We start from the raw sequence: 21,458 nt of genomic DNA, 5'->3' as shown, positions 1-21,458 counted from the left end.
AAAGTGTACTTGCAGATTAAATATTTATTTTGGCATATGATTAAGTTTCCCTCCCTTTGTTTGCTTTGGTATTTATCCCAAGGTCTTGACTGCCATGGGGATCGTAGAAGAAAACTGGATTATACTTACCGATAATTCCTTTTCTTCCTAGAGATCCCATGGCAGCCATAAGTTTTTCCCTTCCCTTGTTGTTGATGTGTTTTTTTTCCAGGACTAAGGAAATAAGGAGGCACTCAAAAAGACATAGAGGAAAGGGAGGAGCTGAGCTTTATTCCAGAGGGGGGAGGTCCTGAGAAAAAAAACAACCTGTTTAACTAAAGGGGAGAGGGATGAAATCCCAAGGTCTTGGCTGCCATGGGATGTCTAGGAAGAAAAGGAATTATCGGTGAGTATAATCCCACAGTTTTCACCGGGAACTACAGCAAGTATGCAGCTATTGAGCCTGATTCAGACCTGGCCGCTAATTAGCATGCCCAGGCATTTTAAGGGAGGGTATGTGACGTCAGTGCCAGCCTTGATCAGCCTGTAGCAGATTATTGAAAGGGTCAGAGCTGCTCCCATTTGCTCAGACTTTAGAAACCTTTCCATGGTTTGGGAATTGTGTATGGATTTGTGAATGGAGAGCGATTTTAGGGATCCATTCCCAGTTCTTCTGCATGTCAACAATGGGCATTTTCTCTTACTGTCTGTCTGGCTTTTTCCTCACGAGTTCTCTAAAACCCCGATCACATGGCCAAGGGATTATGCCGGGGCATTCCCGAGTTGGCCCGTTTCACATCAGAAAAGTCCCTGCATTTTCTGTTGTGGGAAGGAGGCGGGTAAATGGCGGCGCAGGCGCTTTCTCAGCGGAGAGTACTCACCCTGGGTTGCTGGTCCTTGGTGCAGGCCAGGGATCCACACAGACGGTGGGCACAGGTGACTGGTCAGAGGGCGGGCGCAAATGACACAGCTCCCCGGCTGCAGTGAGGGTGCCGGAGAGCTGCGTCCTCTACATACGCCGCCTTTCCTGTCATCTGTGCCCACTGCCTGTGTTTCCGGGCCCAACCTGAGAATTTAGGCTGGTGTGAAAGGGGTATAATTAGAGGCAAAGTCTAAATCGGAAAATACAATTACTGAATTAAAAAATGACACTTTTTTTTTTTCTTTCTTTTAAAGATTACGATGAAGATGGTTCCTAAAATGCTTTCACCGTTGGTAAAAGATTGGGCTCCCAAAGCCTTTGTTATTTCTTTTAAACTGGAAACTGATCCAAATATTTTAATTGAGAGAGCTCGGAAAGCTTTGGCCACCTACCGACATCAGGTTGTCGTAGCAAACGTCCTTGACACAAGAAGATCCTATGTTGTAATTGTGACTAACACAGAAGAGGCAAAGCTGTATGTATCAGATGAAGAAGAGTGCCTAGGGGTGGAGATAGAAGACAAGATTATCAAGGACTTAACTTTACGTCATATGAAGTTTATTGAGGGGACTGAATGAAATTAGCCATTTATCCTAACATTGGCCCTGATTCAGGTTCACTTTGAAAGGGGCAAATTTGGCCCTGTTCCGATGTTTGGGGGTCTGCGCAAGAGCGTATTTACACATGAGCAGACCCTGGCAATTTACACACTTGCCAGGAAGCTCGTTGCGGGGCCGACGCTGGACCATGGAAACGCCCAGCAATTTCTTGGCATTACCATGAAAAAGCTGTGTATTTCCATGGGTACACGAGCGGGCCGATCCCACCCAGTCTTTGTCGTAGTACTCATAAAGTCTTTGTCGTAGTGCTCATGATTTCCCCTGCTAGCGGAGGAATTCAAGGGGATGTGTTCTCGTGCACATCCCCTTGCATGGTACCAAGGGGTTTCAGCAGGGGGAAGGGGGGTTGTATATTCGGCGAGGCAGTGTCTCATACGCTGTGTTGTTTGCAGCTTACCGAGCCAACCTGAATCGGGGCCATTGTTTGGCTGTACCTTAGTCCATTTGAACTGTGCTCCTTTTGGGCTGTAAAACTATTGGGAGCACTCATAAGTACTTTATGGGATCATACAAGCTGCTGGTTAGAATATGGGCAATTTCTTAAATTGATGTCTTCTCTTCACCTTATTCAAACACTTGTATGTTTCCAATATGTTGTAAATGTATCTAAATGTTCTAATAGGAATATGCATGGATGATCAATAAACAAATGCTGGTAGCCAGCGCTGGCATCCTGACCGATTGAATACCAACCGGTGTCCTGTAAATATATTTTATATTTTACCTGCACACCCTAACCCTCCATCCCCGCAACCTAACCCTAACTGTTCCCACACATGGACCGATATCCATTCCAATCTGATATCTATCCAATTAGCTTTGAAATCCAGAACACCCCTAATCATGGCCACACACAGAACGACTAAGTAAATGATCAGAGGGTTTACTCAATCGTTCAGTTTGGCCATAGTCAGGGGTGTTTGGGGTGCATAATTGCCTACCATATGTGAGCTTTGGCTGAGGTAACCAATAGGGTTCATTGATTGCCATTGATAACGCATTGTATGCACACCTTAATTTCTAATCCTATTGTAAGTCACTGTTTTAAATCTCCATTATGCTCTTTTCATTAACTGTAGGGACAAGAACATAAATCAGTATCTACATAGGTTCAAGCTTCCAGGACATTACTTTCTCTTTAACTTTCAATATTGATAACCGTACAACCTAACACGTTTTACCTGTTGTGCTGGAACTTCAGTGCCTACTTCTGGCTAGGAGTCCACATGCATACAAAGCCATTGCTGTGTAATGGGTGATCATAATAATTGTAATGTTTTAAACCTTTTATAGATGAAGAGTGGAGGTGTTACATAGCAACCAATCTCATTCTAGCTTTCATTTTACAAGATATGTATGGACAACCACTCCACTGTCCCCTTTAGAAGGTGTAATTTATTTTTCTTGTATAGTATACAAATAATTACAACATAATTCTATTGAGCGCATTACATAATTAGTTTTTGACTGTTCCTGAGCACCAAATTAAGGACCTGATGAAGAGTTGATTGCAAAGCAATTTTTTTTCTATCTCATAGTAACATAGTAATTAAGGCTGAAAAAAAGACGTTCGTCCATCGAGTTCAACCTATTTAACTGTTGATTGCAAAGCAATTTTTTTTTATCTCAATCGGACAAAACCACGCACACTGCTGGTGGGGCAAATTTAACTTGCAAGAGAGTAATACTGCTTTCACATCGCAAAACCTGCTTAGACCCGGTATTTGAAACGTTTCTTAAAACGGGTCAGAGCAAGTTAAACCCCTTTCACATCGCATGTTGTAAACTGTATATTACAGTTTTTGTACCTTTTCACATTGAATCCGTTTCACCCATAGTTGTGGTTGTGGGCAGGAACATCATACAGGGATCCAGCCTATCACCTTCTGTGGCTTCAGGGGTGTAAGTTCTCCCAAAGCACCGGAGGCAAGAAATAGTTTGGTGCACTAACCCCTCCCCCTCCCTTCCTCCAAAAAATCTGTGTATGTATAATAAAAAATATATATATATATATATATATATATATATATATATATATATTCTGTGTGAGCTGGCACTCCCAGGTGGATGATGCTGATAATACTGACCCGGTGCCTTCCAGTATGGACTGGTTGGTCCTAGTATAGGGTCAATGATCAGGCGGCACTCACGGATTTGATTCAAAACGTGGAAAAACTTATTTATTCATCCGACATGTTTCGGGCACACGGCCCGTCCTCAGGGATAAACAACAGTGACTCTAAAACACACTTATATGCCACAACAAGTGAAAAACTCCCTCCCCTTGGTCAGTCAGCGCCGCCCCTCTTACCTGTGTTCACCAGATTGTGTCCCCGCTTCCGCTCACCTCCAGCGTGTAGTCACCTGTGTCCTGCCATTGAGGAGGCTGTACTTCTGCCCAGCACTTCCTCTGACGTCATCAGGCTTCTCCCACGCTGCGGTTCAGTTGGATAGCCAAACCTCACTCTGGATTCCACAGGGAGGCCGGTCGCTAGGCGACCATACAAACATTGAAAAAATCGGGATCTGAAAGAGAAGTAACAATGCATTATAAAAGCGTGCTGTAAGAGGCTACGATGTAGCCATTTAAAAGGCAGATTAGTGCCTGTGCTGTGTAAAGTAAAAAATAAATGCAATACATAAAATACATACATCAAATACATAAAAATAGACAATTTAAAAATCTGCAGAGGGATGCTGTACCAATCGGGTCACGTGTATTGATATGTACCTAAACAATTTTTTATTTTATTCTATTGTTGGTACGGATATTAATGTGATTTGTCTCTATGGTAACACAATACAACATTGTTTATCTCATCTATAGGTGTCTGCATCCACTGATTGTGGGCTATGTTTTTCTGAGCGATATTTTTTTAGAACGATATTATTTTATTTAATACAAAATTGTCATGGATGTAACATTAGGTTTTAAACTTGTTATTCTACACGGCATGAGATGCCTATAGAAAATGGTACAAACCATGTTGCTCATTCAGCCCCTTGGGTGCGAGTGTGTCAAGCTGGTGTATCCACCTCACCTCAAGCTGTAGGAGTTGTTTCTTTCTATTGCCACCTCCTTGCTGGGACAGGTACGTGGTCTATGATTTTAGATCTTATACTGGATAAGTTGTGCTTTCTTTCAGCACAGTGCCGCGCCACTGGTTGTTCACTCTGGCCGGAGGCTAATGCTTGCCTTATGGCGAGGTGATGATTCGCCATTCTTTCTTTAAATTGACCCTGTCTTGCCCACGTAGTAAAGTCCACATGGACAAGACAGAATGTATACAACGTACCGGCTGGAACAAGTGATGGAATGCTGGATTTTAAATTTTCTACCTGTGTGTGGGTGGCTCACTGTATCTCCTGTGATCATGGAGCTACAGGTCGTACACCCCACACATTTGTAGCATCCCTTGGGGCGGGATAAAAAGTGGCTGGGTTTGTGGCCTAGCGACCGGCCTCCCTGTGGAATCCAGAGTGAGGTTTGGCTATCCAGCTGAACCGCAGCGTGGGAGAAGCCTGATGACGTCAGAGGAAGTGCTGTGCGGAAGTACAGCCTCCTCAATGGCAAGACACAGGTAACTACATGCTGGAGGTGAGCGGAAGCGGGGAAACAATCTGGTGAACACAGGTAAGAGGGGCGGCGCTGACTGACCAAGGGGAGGGAGTTTTTCACTTGTTGTGGCATATAAGTGTGTTTTAGAGTCACTGTTGTTTATCCCTGAGGACGGGCCGTGTGCCCGAAACATGTCGGATGAATAAATACGTTTTTCCACGTTTTGCATCAAATCCGTGAGTGCCGCCTGATCACACATACACACACAACATGGCTATCCTATTGTTCTCAGCAGCAATACAATACGTAGAATAATACAGTAGGGGTTTAGCATAGTAATCACTTAATCCAGTTAACAGATAGAGAGATAGATAGAGAGATGGAGCCTTCCTCATTTAGTGTATGTGTATATATATATATATATATAATTAGTACCTGTGAGGGTGGTGCAGCTACTGTTATCCTTTGCCAGAGTTCAGTGGGGGGTGGTTGGGGGGGTGCAGAGGTCCCCGCAGGTGATCGGTGATTCAGAGTCAGTTATCGCAGGGGGGCTGGTCAGTATGGGTTCTGCTGCCAGTGTGTACGCGGGGGGAGGGGTGCTGTTGTCAGTGATTGTGGGGGGGGGGGGGTTGTGGTCCGGACTGCTGTCAGAACGCCGGAGGTTTACCTGAATATCCCCAGTAGAATGGGGAGCCAAGGACCAGGTAGCGGAAGACCAGCAGGAAGCCGTTGGCAGCTGCTAAAGGGTGAGAGGCTGAGAAGCTGATACTGTATATATCCCAGTGCTACTGACTACAGGTCCCAGATGGCAGAGGAGCCCCTTCAGGGCTTAGCAGCATTAGACTCTGTTGTCTCCGGGAGTTACGCCACTGTGTGGAAATACCGATTCTGAGCCATTCATCCTGCACAATTAACTGCACAGAACCGTGTAGGATCCTTCTTTGTAACCGTTTTGAAATACCAGTTTTCTGGAACCGTTAAATTCACTCTGGAGCTTTCACACTGCAGCTAGTTTCAAAACGGCAATATACCGTGTTATAGCTGCATTGTGAAAGAGGTATTAGATTTGGGTGAGCTATTTTGGTTCTCTGCAGGGTAAATACTGCCTGCTTTTTTTTTTTTTACACTTTAATTTAGATTTCACTTTCAACACACCCCACCAAAATTAAAATCGCTCTACATTTTACATTTTGCCCCACCTGCAGTGCAACATGGTTTTATCTATTAGAGAAAAGCTGTGTACACACAGGGGCGATAGGGGCTGAAATCGCTGGAAATATGGTCGCTGGCGACCATATTGCCAGTGATTGGAGTGTGCCCCGGCGATAAATCGCTGGGTGCGCGCTCCCGTTTTCAGCCCCGTTCTAATCGCTGGCTCCTGCGACCAGCTAATTACCTCTGCGGCTGCCCAGGCAGAGGTTCCTTCTCATCAGCGACCATTTGTGGTCGCTGATGAAAAGGAGTAATTGAGCAGCGACCACAAATTGAGCAATATATTGCTCAGCCAATATATTGCTAGCAATATATGGCTGAGCAATAGATCTCCCCCGTGTGTACGGGGCTAAAGAATTTGGTTTGCGTTTAACTCTGTATCAGGCCCTAAGTTCCTAGAACTGGTATTGAAGAAATACAAAGGGGTCTATCCTATAAGGTCTGATGGGTTTGAGGTCATGTGTTTAAGCGCTGGCAACAGCACCTGATTTAGCCCGATCTCGCACCCTTCGCTGGGCTGAATTCGCTTAAAATTGATCTCACCCCCCCCCCCCATGGAGGTGCAAGGACTTTTAAGCGAATTCAACCCACCGTAAAGTGCACCCAGTACCGTGATGATTCGCGAAACATATGCACCAAATAGGATCGACCCCCAAAGAGTTTGTTTTCCAGACTGCTTAGCTGTTGTACAGAAGTAGTCCTACCTAACTAACATTTTTAAATATGTGCTGCATTTATTTCTATGCATGTACAGCACACTTACACTAAAATAATAATTAATAAAACAATAGGCTGGAGGTTTAGGGTCTCGTGTGTGTGTGTGTGTGTGTGTGTGTGTGTGTGTGTGTGTGTGGCTTATATGGTACAGTCTCATGAATATAAAAAGTCTCCTTGAGACTTCATATGGAGTATTGGTGGGTACTCTTGGCTGTTAAATTGATGAGCAACAGACCTTATGATGCATATACAGATGGGGCATGGCTAATCTTCCCCATCATCCCCCGCCAGTCGCCATCTGTATAGCGAGAAGGGGACGCGTGCGCACGAGAGGTGCACGTGTCCCTCTTCCCCCGGGTCACCGCCGGCTTGTCCGCGGTCACCCGGGGTCCCTGCCGACTGCCCGCACCCCCCTAACCCTGTCCGTCTCCCTGAAGCCGAGACGGACAGGGTTCCCGTCGATCCGCCGACTGAGATTGAGACGCGCGTGAGGCGCACGCGCGTCTCAGTCAGATGGCGAGCCGGGCTGCTGGCGGATCGCCAGCGGTGATGTTCTGGCGATTCGCCAGCAAAGAAGAGCCCAGCCCCATCTGTATCACCTGCAAGATTTTTCATACCACTTGTATTTGCCAGTAGCTTCCCATAATGCAGCTAAGTGGCCAGGCAGGCGGTCCGGAGATGCACACTCTTGTATTAAATAATCCCACAGCTCCCAGTAAATGGCCAAAGTATAGATTGGAGTACTTCTCACGTCAGAGAGGCTCAATTACGCATTTCTCTGCCTTCTACTTTTCAGCCGGCTTCCTCAGATTGAGCCTTTTATTCCTTATGGCTCTATTAGAAATTCCATCGTTGTCTGCAGGCATGCTTCCCGGAGTGCGTGTCACACCCTGTTTTCATTTGATGTGATATATTGCCTATAGCGCCCATCTTTAATACCGCTGTCCAAACCTCATTTAATACCATTTACAGCCTCCCGTGGCCATCTTAAAACACGCTCTCCACGCCCCATTCTCAAATCATTACACACTCTTCACATCGTGCTTCCAAGCCTCATTTCCCTTTACCATCTACACAGCCTGTACGCAAAATTGAGCCCATCTGACGTGAGGAGTACTCCAATCTATACTTTTGCCATTTACTGGAAGCTTGTCCCATGCCACCACGTCGATAGCCTGTGAACCATAGGCGCGTGTTGATGGCCTGGGAGCCGATGACTGTTGTCGGCCTGGGAGCTGGAGGAGTGTCGACGGCCTGGGAGCCAACACGGGCAGTTAATGGCTTGGAAGCCGACACGGGAAGTTGAAGATTGTTGACAGCCAGTACAATGGTGGAGAAAGTCTCTAGTGAAGCACAAAAGCCGTGGGGCAACCTGGGATGTCGACAGTCAGGACTCTGGTGGTAAAAGTCTCTGGAAAGCTCAATAGCTGGTGGTCGACCTGGGATGTCGACAGTCTGGACACTGGTGGTAACTTTTGCTGGAGACTGCAGTATTGGATAGTCAACCCAGGGGTCAACAGTACTGTCAACAGTCAGGAATAAAGTTGGTGATAGTCACTGACACTGAGCAATAGCAGAAGATTGGCCTGGGAGCCAATATGGATGCCTAGCCTGGGATCTAGCGGGGATAGCTAGCCAGGGCCAGTGGTGACCTCTGCTGGGGGTAGCTGGACACACTCAACCGCAGGGATGAAGTAAGCAGGAGCAACTGGTAGATCAGCAGCAGGACACTGAAGGTGGAATCGCTGGGAGCACTGGATAGCCTGGGAACTCTCTGTCTCTGGGGTAACCACAAAGGGAGCAGAATGAACATTTGTTCAAGGCAAGGAGGACTCTGCGAAGCTGGCTTATATTCCTTCAGGTGATTTCTGATTGTCTGCATCTTTCAGCAGCAGCACACAGAACCAGGAAGTATGCATTGAGTTTTTTTACCTGGATCATGTAACCAGTGCTGAACTCAGGGAGCCTCACTGGAGTTTAATCACTGAGGAATGCAGAGCAGCAGCTAGGAAACAGACAAGCATGGAAACATCAGAAAACAAAGGTGAACCAAGTCAGGTTTGTGACCACTCCTCTTTCTGGTTATCATTACTCAAGACTTTATCACTTCATTAAGCCACCCGTTTCATTCTTCAGTGTCCTTTGTCACCCTAAAGACTTCAGCTGCCATCACCCCTAGTTTCCTTACAAGAACTTTTGCTTTAATTATCATTTACTTTTGTTTTCTGAAAAAAGTATTTGAGTGCTGCCATTCCTTTATTATATATGAATGTCTTTCATTAAACCAGCCCATTTTATCCCTTTATCTCCTGGTCCATCTACAGTTCCTGTGCACCACATGACTCCATCATATCCTACTCCTGTGGCAGAGCTGTGGTATTTAATACAAGGGTGAATCTCCGGACCTCCTTCCTGGCCACTTAGCTGCATTATGGGAAGGTACTGGCAAATGCAAGTGGTATGAAAAATCTTGCAGGTGATCTATATTTTATGAGGTCTGTTTCACATCAATTTAACAGCCAGTACCCACCAATACTGCATATGGTAAAGATATCAAGGAGACTTTTGTATTCATGAGACTGTGCCATATAAGCCTCGCACATGCCATATGAGACCCTAAACCTCTAGCCTCAAAAAACCCATACTTTTGCAAAAATTTCTAGATTAATGTTCGACTGCTGTAATGAATTTGATTTAGCACCATGAATTTGTATATTGTTTAATTATTATTTTTAGTGTAAGTGTACTGTACATGTTTTTTAGTATGTTTGTTTTTCCTTTTTTGTAATGATCATGTTTAGAAAACTAATTGTGTATTAAATCATTGAATTCACTTGAATTAATATTTGACCAGATAGCGGTCTCTAAAGGGATTTTTATCGCAAAAACGGCAGTTTTCGCACTTTTTCCCGAATTTGCATAATTAATGAGATGCGAAAATTGGCAAAAATTGCGTTTTTTGCAGAGAAATCGCACTTTCTGAAAGTGCGAATTTTTTTTAACTCCGGAATTCGCATCCAGATGTTTTCCCCATTGAAAAATATACAATTTGCATATTTAATGAGATGCGAATTTGGAAATCACCAAAAAAAATGGTCTAAACATCAAAAAAAAAAAATAGACCTGATCCTGACTGGCGATTGGGCGTGATTGGGCAATGCATCTCCATGGAGATGCATAGCTCAGGCCTGATTGGCTGAGCTATGCGTCTCCATGGAGACACATCGCCCAATCACGCTCTCAGCCTCTGTTGCGCTGGGACAACGTGACAGAAGCTGTTAGCTGCATCGGAGAAAGCCAGTTCTCCCCCCTGTCAATGCGGGGGGAGCCGGCTCTGCTGCAGAAGGGAGACCAGCGCTGGATCCTGGATTGGTATGTATATTGGTGTAAAATTGAAGTGTGTGGATGTGTATGTAATAAAGTTTTACTTTTCTGTGTGTGTGTTTTATTTTAACATTCTTTTTACAGGTGGACTACAAGTCCCAGCTGGCCCATTAATGACCCGCATGCTGGGACTTGTGGTTCTCCAAGTCCCAGCATGCGGGGGAGGTCTGCTGGCACTTGTAGTTCTCCTGTATTAAGCAATGTTAGGAATGTGAATTTAACCCAATGGCCAGGGACGCCGGTGACAGCCCCGGGCTTCAGCCCTGGACGGGTGAAGCCTGGGGGGGGGACCCCTTTATTGGGGGGGGGTCCCCACTCCTCCAGGTACCCCGTCCAAGGCTGACCAGCCACGGTGCTCATGGTACGGCCGGGGGACCTTGTGTAGAAAGTGTCCCCCGGCTGTGGCATGACACTGCGGGCTGTTGGAGCCTGGTGCTGGTTTCAAGATACGGGGGACCCCCAGATTTTTTGTCCCCCCCCCCCGTATTTTTGGAACCAGGTCCGGCTCAATGAGCCTAGGGCTGGTTATGTACAGGAGGGGGGACCTCACGCCATATTTTTTTTTTTTTTTTTAATGACAAAATCGCACATTTCACCAAAATCGCACCTTTTCATGACTAAAAATCGCACTTTTTCATTCCGAAAATCCCCCTTTATTTGCACTTTCTCGCACTTTTCATGCCGGAATACACACCTCATTAAATATCCGAATTCACGGCAAAAATGCGATTTAAAAAAACGGCGATATAGGGCGATTTGAGAAGAAATTGCATTTTCTCAAAAACGGTCAACCCACTAAATCTCGCCCTGAATTTCCACTATATCAGCACTAGAAGGGACCAGCGCCTAATATAACTGTTTTAGTTGTTTTTTTTTTGTACTGTTGAACCTCTAAAAGCCTTGTTATCACGCTAGGAGATTACTTAGAATATGAGAATGTTAAGGCCATCTTCTATATGTGTATCTTTCAAGTGTTCTCTAAATGTCCACAGTGCACTGAATATAACATCTTAAAACACATTATTAAACATATCATTTAAAGTGGCTAATGCCAATTCGTCAATCTAAAACATGGTGAATGTGCTACAAGTTTTTATGTGCGCCAGACCTCAGGCCATAGTTGGCCAGGAATGTTTTAGGTGTTTTTTAATGGAACTCATCTGCATTAGTGTAGTCTTGATCCAAATTCTACACTGTGGTGATGTTTGTGTACCAGCTTATTATGCTATTGTGTATTGGCAATGTTCCCAGAACCATGGTAATGGGATACAATATTATTACACAAATTGTATGAATACTAACATCGCACATCTTGTGGCTAGAGCGGATTCACCTGCATTTATGTTAACAAAATCACCAGCCCTTCTACAAAGATTTGTAAATGGTGTTTGCACAGCACTTGGAATGGGGAGAAGGCTAACCCTTAGCAGCTCGCACCTGTAGGGGGGAGTCCTGTTACCCCCTAAAATGAGAACAAGTGAAGGATTTGGGTGGTGCTGGCGCTCTGGGGTTGCTGTGAGAGGTGGAAATGGTTAAAAGTTAAGAGACACTGATGGTGTACTTTAGCAGGTGGGCAAAAACTGTAGGCTGGGTGTTAAGAGGAGATATTAAAGGACCAGTGTGGTCTGTAGACCTTTGGTGACCTGTCCCTCTGGGGTTGCTGTGATGGGTGGAAAGGGTTAAGAGTTCAAAGTCACTGATGGTGTACTTTAGCAGGTGGGCAAAAACTGTAGGCTGGGTGTTGGGAGGAGATATTAAAGGACCGGTGTGGTCTGTAGACCTTAGGTAACCTGTCCCTCGAAGAGTAATCTTTCTACCTGGGGGACTTGAGGCTGGGAGTTCTGAGTAAGAGTTGCTTGCTTCTGGGCTGTAGTGCCGGTACCTCAGATGCAAGGAGGATGTGTCAGAATAAATCAGATAACAGAAAGGTTGCTGCTGTAGCAACTTACCCTTGGGTCTTGAAGAGTCAGCATGCACTCCTGTCCTGGATGTATCCTGGTGTGGCGATCGGACGGCAGGAGGAATGAATGAAAGATAGGCTGTAGACTAGTGCTTGGTGTATAGCACAATTTATTGTAAAAACAATATACAATTGGAAAGGCTGGAGTACCAAACTCGTTTCATCCCATAAAGGGACTTTTTTAATGGTGGAGAGTGTGGTGTCCATGGCCCGGTATTTATGCTGGTGGGGGTAGCGTTAATTACAGTGAGTTTCCCTGCGCGGCCACTGCGCATGCGCAGAAGTCCGGCGCTAGAGCCCAAAGTGTATCGCTAGTGTGGACAGGGACGGCGCATGTGCCGTACTCCGTGGGTGATTGGATGAGCGGTGGTTTGTGACGCTGGATCAGGCGACGTGCTGGTTGGCAGGGTTAGATGCGAGTGTGACGTCGGCTGAGCCGACGCGCTGATAGGCCGGTTTACGTACAGACAGTAAGTATGTGTTTTCCTACTGAGCTGATGGTGCTGCGCTGTGATAGGAGGGGTGAGGGGGGCTCGCTTCCCCTGAACCTTATTTTGATTGGAGAGGTGGAGGGGGCTCGCTTCGGGGGATGTTATAGAGAATGAATCGCTGCCAGCATAAGTGGCAGCGATGTTGCGGCTGAATACAAAGGGGGAAATAAATGGGCAGACTGCTATGCACATGATCGCTTGTAGTAAGGTGGGATTGGAGGATTATGATAGGAACGGTGGGGGTTGTTTTGGTTTGTATGGAGTGGACATAATGAAGGTCCTATATTGATGGGGGAAGGGTAACTAGATGAGCAGGAGGAAAGATGTTGTTTAGGTAAGAGGATGAATGGATAGGTGGTTCCATGGGAATAGATGGACAGATAGTAATGTATTGATAGGAAATAAACCAGATATTGGAAAGGGAGGTGACGGGACATGGCTTCACAAATATAGAAGTCAACATCCAGAATTTAGACAAAAACCTAGAAACACACAAAGGGGACACGGAATACAAAGCCTTAGAAACCTTAATGCTAACACGCCTAAAAAAACAGGAAGAATCACTGATTCAGACCAAAAAAATCAAAAATCTTACGGGACAAGTATGGGATAAAGAACCACAACAAACCACAGAAACCAATCCCCCACTGCAGAAACAGCCACATAAATACAAGGAACAACATAAAAAATTCACAAATCGTAACATTGGACATACACCCATCTATAAGAAACTCAATCTGTCATACCAACAATACATGACCAAACCGGCCAAGGCACCCACTACACCAGAACTGTTAGAACTGTCCATTCACAGCGAGGCAGACACTGACAGTTTCTCCATCTACACAATAGATGACCAAGACGACCTACCCAACACATACACAGACATAGCAAGACAATCATTCGAACAAGGGTGGATCGACTTTACAAAAGTCACCTTACGTTCCAACACAAAAGAAACACCACCACTTGGAGGCAACACAATTAATCATACCATTAATACACTGCCATCAATACAAGAAACAGTCCCCACCGAAACACCCCCCCCCCCCCCCCCCCAACATCACCAACATGGGGAGATCATTTTTTAGAGCTAGGCAAATATGCACCCCCTCCAATCTTAAGAACAAACAAAAGAAAACACAGCGACAGAGGAGAGGAGGACACAACAAACACTCAGGAACACAAAAAGCAGATGACAGCAACAAAACAGACACAAACAAACCCACAGGGATCTTCAACTTAAGCAGTCATCAACTCACCACACCAGAAACAAACGTACTAAACAAAGGATTAAAATTCGCCCCTAACAATAAATTAAACAAATTCGACACTTACTTGGACATCAAAAACTTCACCAGAAAACTGGCACTCAAAAAATATTTCATGGGAAAACACCCTAACCTCAACCCCCAGACCCCCCCTAATGAATTTCAACACACCACATTAAGACCACCTTCCACATTCAACCCAAGTTACCTAAAAGGCAACCACGTTCAAACATTTGAGGAAGCAGTCATCAGGGATATAAAAGCACTCAATCCACCACCACGTAACAAACAAAACATGACAATAGCTGAAACCAGAGCCATGAACAACATAAGCGCCAACCCCACAATAGTCATCAAACCAGCTGACAAGGGGGGAGGGATTGTCATACTGGACAAACAGGACTACATCATTGAAGCTACAAACATTCTGGGAGATACCAATACCTACACAAAATTAAAACATGACCCACTACCACAATTCAAAAAAGAACTCACAGAACTACTCAATCAGGGTAAAACATTAGGCATCTTGACCAAAACAGAACACAATTTCCTTAACACACCGAACCCAGTAACACCTGTCTTTTATTACCTTCCCAAGGTCCACAAGAACCCCACCAGACCCCCAGGCAGGCCCATCGTGTCAGGCATCGACTGCCTCACGGCACCCCTATCAGAATACATTGACCGATTCTTACAGCAACACGTGACCAAACAAAGAGCTTTTCTCAGAGACACCACACAGGTGCTCAACATCCTTAACACAATAGAGTGGCAGGAACACTATTTCCTAGCAACCAGTGACGTCACCTCACTTTATACCTCCATAGATCACCAACAAGGCCTAGAGAGCATACAATACTTTCTAGAACAAGACTCCACACTACACAAAACACAGGCATCTTTCATACTACAAGGGATCAATTTCATCCTCAGACACAATTACATGTGGTTTAAGGGGGATTTCTACCTGCAGAAACATGGGACAGCTATGGGGACCAAGTTTGCCCCCAGCTAAGCTAATCTTTTCATGAGCCATTGGGAAGATTTGAACATCTGGGCACAGCTGGAGGCAAACTTGGTCTTCTGGGTACGATACATAGACGACGTGCTCTTCATTTGGAGTGGCGACGAACAATCCCTCAACACATTCCTTGCACACATCAATAATAACTCCAAAAATCTCCGCTTCACCACGAACTACAGTCACACCCGTGTGGAATTCCTCGACTTAGACATCATCATTAACAATAACCAAATACAAACCAAAACATTTCAAAAACAAGTAGACGTCCATAGCTACATCAGAGCGGACAGTAACCATCACCCCACCTGGATCTCCAACATCCCACAAAGTCAGTTTACCCGCATTAGACAAAATTGTTCCAACATATCAGACTATGTAGAACAGGGACAAGACCTCCAAAAACAATTCCTCGAAAAACGCTATAACAAAACACAGGTAGACAAAGCATTCCAGGAACTAAAACAAAAACCCAGACATGAATTACTCAAATACAAAACTAAACCAACAGAGACCACTAATGACAAAGTCCTATTCATCACTGGGTATTCAGACCTAGCCCCTAAGATCAAATCCATCATGAACAACCATTGGCACCTACTACACTTGGACGAGAAATTAAAAACCATTCTGCCACCCAAGCCAGACATTGTTTTTAGGAAAGCAAAAGAGGCTTGCTCATTGAGAGGGAAGCTTGCTGACTAAAGTGAAGCTTGATTACTTAAGTTACTTGTGAGTTGGAAACTGAAGCAGGTGAGTTATCTTGCATTCTGTCTTGTATTTTTTATCTGTCTTTCTATATAGAGACTGTAATCTTGAGGGGGAAATCTAAGTGTGATTTTGGTTGTGCCTGTATCTGTATAGTGTATTGTTACTAGGTGTGAACTGATACTAGGAGGAGGAGCTAAATCTAGGTGTTAAGAGAGATTAGGGGGAGGAGCTGAGTGTAACAGCTGACTGACATACTATATAAGGAGGGGCAGAGCTCATTAGTATGCTTGCTCATTGAGAGGGAAGCTTGCTGACTAAAGTGAAGCTTAATTACTTAAGTGACTTGTGAGTTGGAAACTGAAGCAGGTGAGTTAGAATACTGAAAAAGGTGAGTTTGAACACAGTCTACATTTTCATCTTCTATTTTATTGTATTGTATTCATCTTTCTATCCTATTGTAACCTGTTGCTCAATTTTGACATTTAATTCATTTTATCTATATTTTTTCCAACATTGTATTTCATTTTACTCATTCACTATTATCTTCTCTTATCTTTGCCACACATTTATTGCACTCTGTTTCCCTCTTCACGCCTGCTCACATTTGCCTCACTTCTGACCTTCTCTGTTCCCTTCATCCTCTCACTTGTTGCTGTTTCATACTTAATTGGATTACTCAATCAACCTGATTATACCCACTTGTCTCCTCTCTGACAGTAGTTCCTTGCCTGTTACCTTCTCTCTCACTCTGTTTTCTACCACATCCTCGCAAATCTACTACAGACGCTGTCTGTCCTCCCAAATCCCTCTGTCTGCTTTCACTAACATACCCTCTCACCTTCGGTTCCTCATGGCTGTTAATCTCTCAACTTCACTTTCTCCAACTGCTCCTCCCCCCTCCCATCCCATACCTATACTGACCACTCGCCCCCGCACCCCCACCCTCCCAACGACCCCCCCTCGCTTCTGCAATCCCAAAAACCTTATCCACATAAATACACAACCCACCCCCCCTTTTTCCTGTGCACTATGGAACGCCAGATCCATCTGCAACAAACTCCCTGCCATCCATGACCTATTCATCTCTAGAGCATTCCACCTCCTTGCTAGCACCGAGACCTGGCTCTCCACCTCTGATTCTGTCTCTCCGGCTGCTCTCTCCCACGGTGGCCTCTCTTTCTCTCACAATCCCAGGCCGGACGGTCGCCAAGGTGGCGGCGTGGGTTTTCTCCTCTCAGCCTCATGCACCCACAGTGTCATTCACCCTGAACCCTCTCTCCTTTTCTCCTCCTTTGAGTCTCACTCTATCCGTCTATACTACCCCTACCACCTCCGTGTTGCTGCAATCTACCGCCCCCCTGGCCCTATCTCCCAATTTCTTGACAACTTTGCCGCCTGGCTTCCACACTTCCTCTCCTCTGACCTGCCATCTGTCATTCTTGGTGACTTTAACATCCCCTTGGATAACCCCGCTGATCCTGGCACCTCCAAACTCCTCTATCTCTGCTCCTCTCTTGGCCTATCTCAGTGGACTACCTCTCCCACCCACATCCAAGGACACTCCCTCGATCTCGTCTTCTCTCGCTCTTGTTCCCTTACTGACTACACTATCTCGGCTTTTCCTCTTTCTGACCATCACCTCATCTCCTTCTCCCTCACTGCTTCCCCCTCTCCCACTCCCCCTCCCAAGCGCATTGTCTCACGGCATAACGTCAACACACTTGATCTTGCTGCCTTCTCAAACACGCTGTGTCCTCTTCTCGCCCCAATCACCGCCATGTCCTGCCCGAACCTCGCCGCCTCCCTCTATAATGACACCCTATCTTCGGCATTGGACTCTGCCTGCCCTCCATCCTCTATCCCCCTTCGATGCTCCAACCCCCAACCGTGGCACTCGCCTATCACCCGATTCCTTAAAAAGCGCTCTCTCACTGCTGAGCGCTTCTGGAAGAAATCACGCTCCCTCGCGGATTATCTCCATTTCAAATTCATTCTTTCCTCCTTCAGCTCTGCCCTTGCTCTGGCCAAGGAATCCTACTTTAAGTCCCTCATCCTTTCCCAATCATCCAATCCCCGCAGGCTCTTCGCCACCTTCAACTCCTTGCTCTCCCCCCCTCCTCCAGCTCTTCCGTCCTCCATCGTAGCCGCTGATTTTGCTACCTACTTTTCAACCAAAATCTCCTCTCTCAGGACTGCCATCACTGCTGCCATGACCTCACCCTCTCCCTCCTCCCCTCCTACATCTCCACTCCCCTCCTTCCAACCCCTGTCCTCATTTTACCCCACCACTGCTGCTGAAGTCCACTCTATCCTTCAATCCGCTTCTCCCTCCACCTGCCCGCTCGGTCCTGTCCCCTCCAATATTATCCGTCGTCTCAGTCCGTCAGTCTGCTCTCACCTGGCTCACCTCTTTAATCTTTCCCTATCCTCTGGGATCTTCCCTTCCTCCTTCAAACACGCTCTTGTCTCCCCAATTCTCAAAAAACCGAATCTGGACCCCAACTCTCCATCCAACTACAGGCCCATCTCCCTTCTCCCTTTTGCCTCCAAGCTCCTAGAACGTCTGACCTATATTCGTCTCCTAAGCCACCTTACTGCTAACTCCATTCTCGACCCCCTCCAATCGGGGTTCCGCCCTTTACATTCCACTGAAACTGCCCTGACCAAAGTCACTAATGATCTAATATCGGCTAAATCCAAAGGCCTCTTCTCTATCCTCATCCAGCTTGATCTGTTGGCTGCCTTTGACACTGTTGACCACCCTCTCCTGCTCAACACCCTCCTTTGGCATCACTGGCACGGTATTCTCCTGGTTCACCTCATACCTCTCCGATCGCTCCTTCTCCGTCTCCACTCCGAGCTCCTCCTCTCCTACTACCCCGCAGCCAGTCAGTGTTCCCCAAGGGTCAGTCCTTGGCCCTCTCCTCTTCTCTCTCTACACCACCTCTCTGGGCACCCTCATCAGCTCCTATGGTTTTAATTACCACCTTTATGCTGATGATACCCTAATCTATCTCTCTTCCCCCGACCTATCCCCATCACTCCTGTCCAAGGTCTCCGAATGCCTCACGGCCATCTCAGCCTGGATGACCCAACGCTTCCTGAAGCTAAACATGGCTAAAACTGAACTTCTAATCTTCCATCCCCCAAACATCCCCTCTTCTCCCACTATCTCCATCAGCATTGGTGAAACCGAGATCACCTCCACCGACCAAATGCGCTGCCTCGGTGTCATCATTGACTCCTCCCTCTCTTTTACCCCCCACATTCGTGCTCTCTCACAGTCTTGCCACTTTCACCTACGCAACATCTCACGCATCAGACCATTCCTCTCCACTGACGCGACCAAAATTCTCATTCACTCTCTTGTCATCTCCCGCCTTGACTACTGCAACATCCTTCTCTCTGGGCTACCTCTCACCCGCCTCGCACCTCTCCAATCCATTCTTAACGCTGCTGCTGGGCTCATCTTCCTCTCCCGCCGCTCTACCTCCGCCTCCCCCCTTTGTCTATCTCTTCACTGGCTCCCCATTCCTTTCCGAGTTCTCTTTAAACTCCTCACAACCACCTACAAGGCTCTCTCCTCCTCCACCTCTCCTTACCTCTCTTCACTGATCTCTATCCACACTCCCTCCCGTCCTCTTCGCTCCATCACTGACCGCCGACTGACCTCTCACCTAATCACCTCCTCCCACTCCCGTGTCCAAGACTCGCGCTGCCCCCCTGCACTGGAACAACCTCCCGCCACCCATCAGGCTTTCTGATTCCCTTACCTCCTTCAAGCGCTCCCTCAAAACCCACTTTTTTCGACTAGCCTATCCCTCCTCCTAACCTCTTTTAAACCTCCTATCCTGCCTCCGTTCCCCTCCGTTCCTACTTATCCTATTGTTTTTCGTTCGTCCACCCACCTATTTTTAGTATGTTAACTCTTATGAGTAGGGCCCTCCTTCCTCACGTACTCACCCTACCTCTTTACCTCACCTGTGCTCCTGTCCTGTTCTTCCCTTCCTCTACTTCATCTTCAGTCTCCTCGACAATTTTGACACCTACTTCTGAACTGATGCTGATTTTAGTTCTACCAGCTATACCCCTATTTATACTGTATTTTACACACCCTGTACGTTACCTCGTAATTGTTTGTTTGCTATGTACGGCGCTGCGGACACTTTGCGGCGCCTTATAAATAAACGTACTACTATGTAAGACAAAAAATAGTAAAAAATCACCTCACAAGTACTGACCCCTTAACACAAACCACTCTGGAGGGACAAGGGATCAGCCAAGGTTTCTTCCATTGTGGCAAATGTCAGGGATGTAACATCTTGCAGTACAAACAAACAAAACCCACCAAGACCTTCCAATCCAATCAAACACAAGAAAAATTCACCGTCAAAAAAACACTGATGTGTGACACCAGGAACAATATGTAGGCCGTACAATACGCAAACTACATGTCAGAATTAGCGAGCACATCCGAAACATCAGGAAAGGACTACAGAAGCACAGTGTCTCCGAACACTTCAGATTAAAACACAATTGCAACCCACAAGGACTTAAATTCATGGCTATCGACCAAACCATACCCTTTTGGCGTGGGGGAGACCACATCAAGAGGATAAATCGCGTCGAGAGCAAATGGATTTTTGATCTACAAACCCTCCACCCATTAGGTCTTAACATAGACCCATAAAGATTCTAACAATTTACTTGAAACCCTTAGACATTACCACTCACCAACAATGGGTGTCCTTAACCACCAATTAATAAACCCCTGGGGGATCAGACTCTTTTTAGAAACCATCAGAGACTGCATCTAAACCATTACAAACCGGTTTAGACACCACTTGCATACCATAACCTTCTTCGTCATTTATCCAGCATAGCTTGTATTACTTGCCCATTTCCCCCCCCCCCCCCCATCAACAACCCCCCCCCCCCCCCTCTCCATTTCAGCCATGTCCCGTCACCTCCCTTTCCAATATCCAATATCTGGTTTATTTCCTATCAATACATTACTATCTGTCCATCTATTCCCATGGAACCACCTATCCATTCATCCTCTTAACTAAACAACATCTTTCCTCCTGCTCATCTAGTTACCCTTCCCCCATCAATATAGGACCTTCATTATGTCCACTCCATACAAACCAAATCAACCCCCACCGTTCCTATCATAATCCTCCAATCCCACCTTACTACAAGCGATCATGTGCATAGCAGTCTGCCCATTTATTTCCCCCTTTATATTCAGCCGCAACATCGCTGCCACTTATGCTGGCAGCGATTCATTCTCTATAACATCCCCCGAAGCGAGCCCCCTCCACCTCTCCAATCACATTAAGGTTGAGGGGAAGCGAGCCCCCCTCACCCCTCCTATCACAGCGCAGCACCATCAGCTCAGTAGGAAAACACATACTTACTGTCTGTACGTAAACCGGCCTATCAGCGCGTCGGCTCAGCCGACGTCACACTCGCATCTAACCCCGCCAACCAGCACGTCGCCTGAGCCAGCGTCACACACCCCCGCTCATCCAATCACCCACGGAGTACGGCACATGCGCATCCCCGTCCACACTAGCGATACACTTTGGGCTCTAGCGCCGGACTT

General features: G+C 46.2%; 1 protein-coding gene and 1 long non-coding RNA gene across 2 annotated transcripts in view; both read left to right on the top strand.

The window, feature by feature from the left end:
• PPCS (phosphopantothenoylcysteine synthetase) overlaps positions 1-2,184 on the top strand; it is a 47,656-nt gene extending 45,472 nt beyond the window's left edge. The window contains exon 3 of the mRNA XM_083162732.1: positions 1,156-2,184. Coding sequence (XP_083018858.1) covers positions 1,156-1,479 — 324 coding nt within the window. The 3' untranslated portion in view covers positions 1,480-2,184. The remainder of the gene's footprint in view (positions 1-1,155) is intronic.
• The window catches only part of LOC146042643 (uncharacterized), a 447,704-nt gene that overhangs the window by 322,007 nt on the left and 104,239 nt on the right, over positions 1-21,458 (top strand). The window lies entirely within an intron of this gene.

This window comes from Crinia signifera, chromosome 19 (genome assembly GCF_055691185.1).
Source record: "Crinia signifera chromosome 19, ASM5569118v1, whole genome shotgun sequence".
Lineage (NCBI taxonomy): Eukaryota > Metazoa > Chordata > Amphibia > Anura > Myobatrachidae > Crinia > Crinia signifera.
The sequence above is the reverse complement of the archived record's forward strand: the minus strand, read 5'-3'. Positions and strand labels throughout refer to the sequence as shown.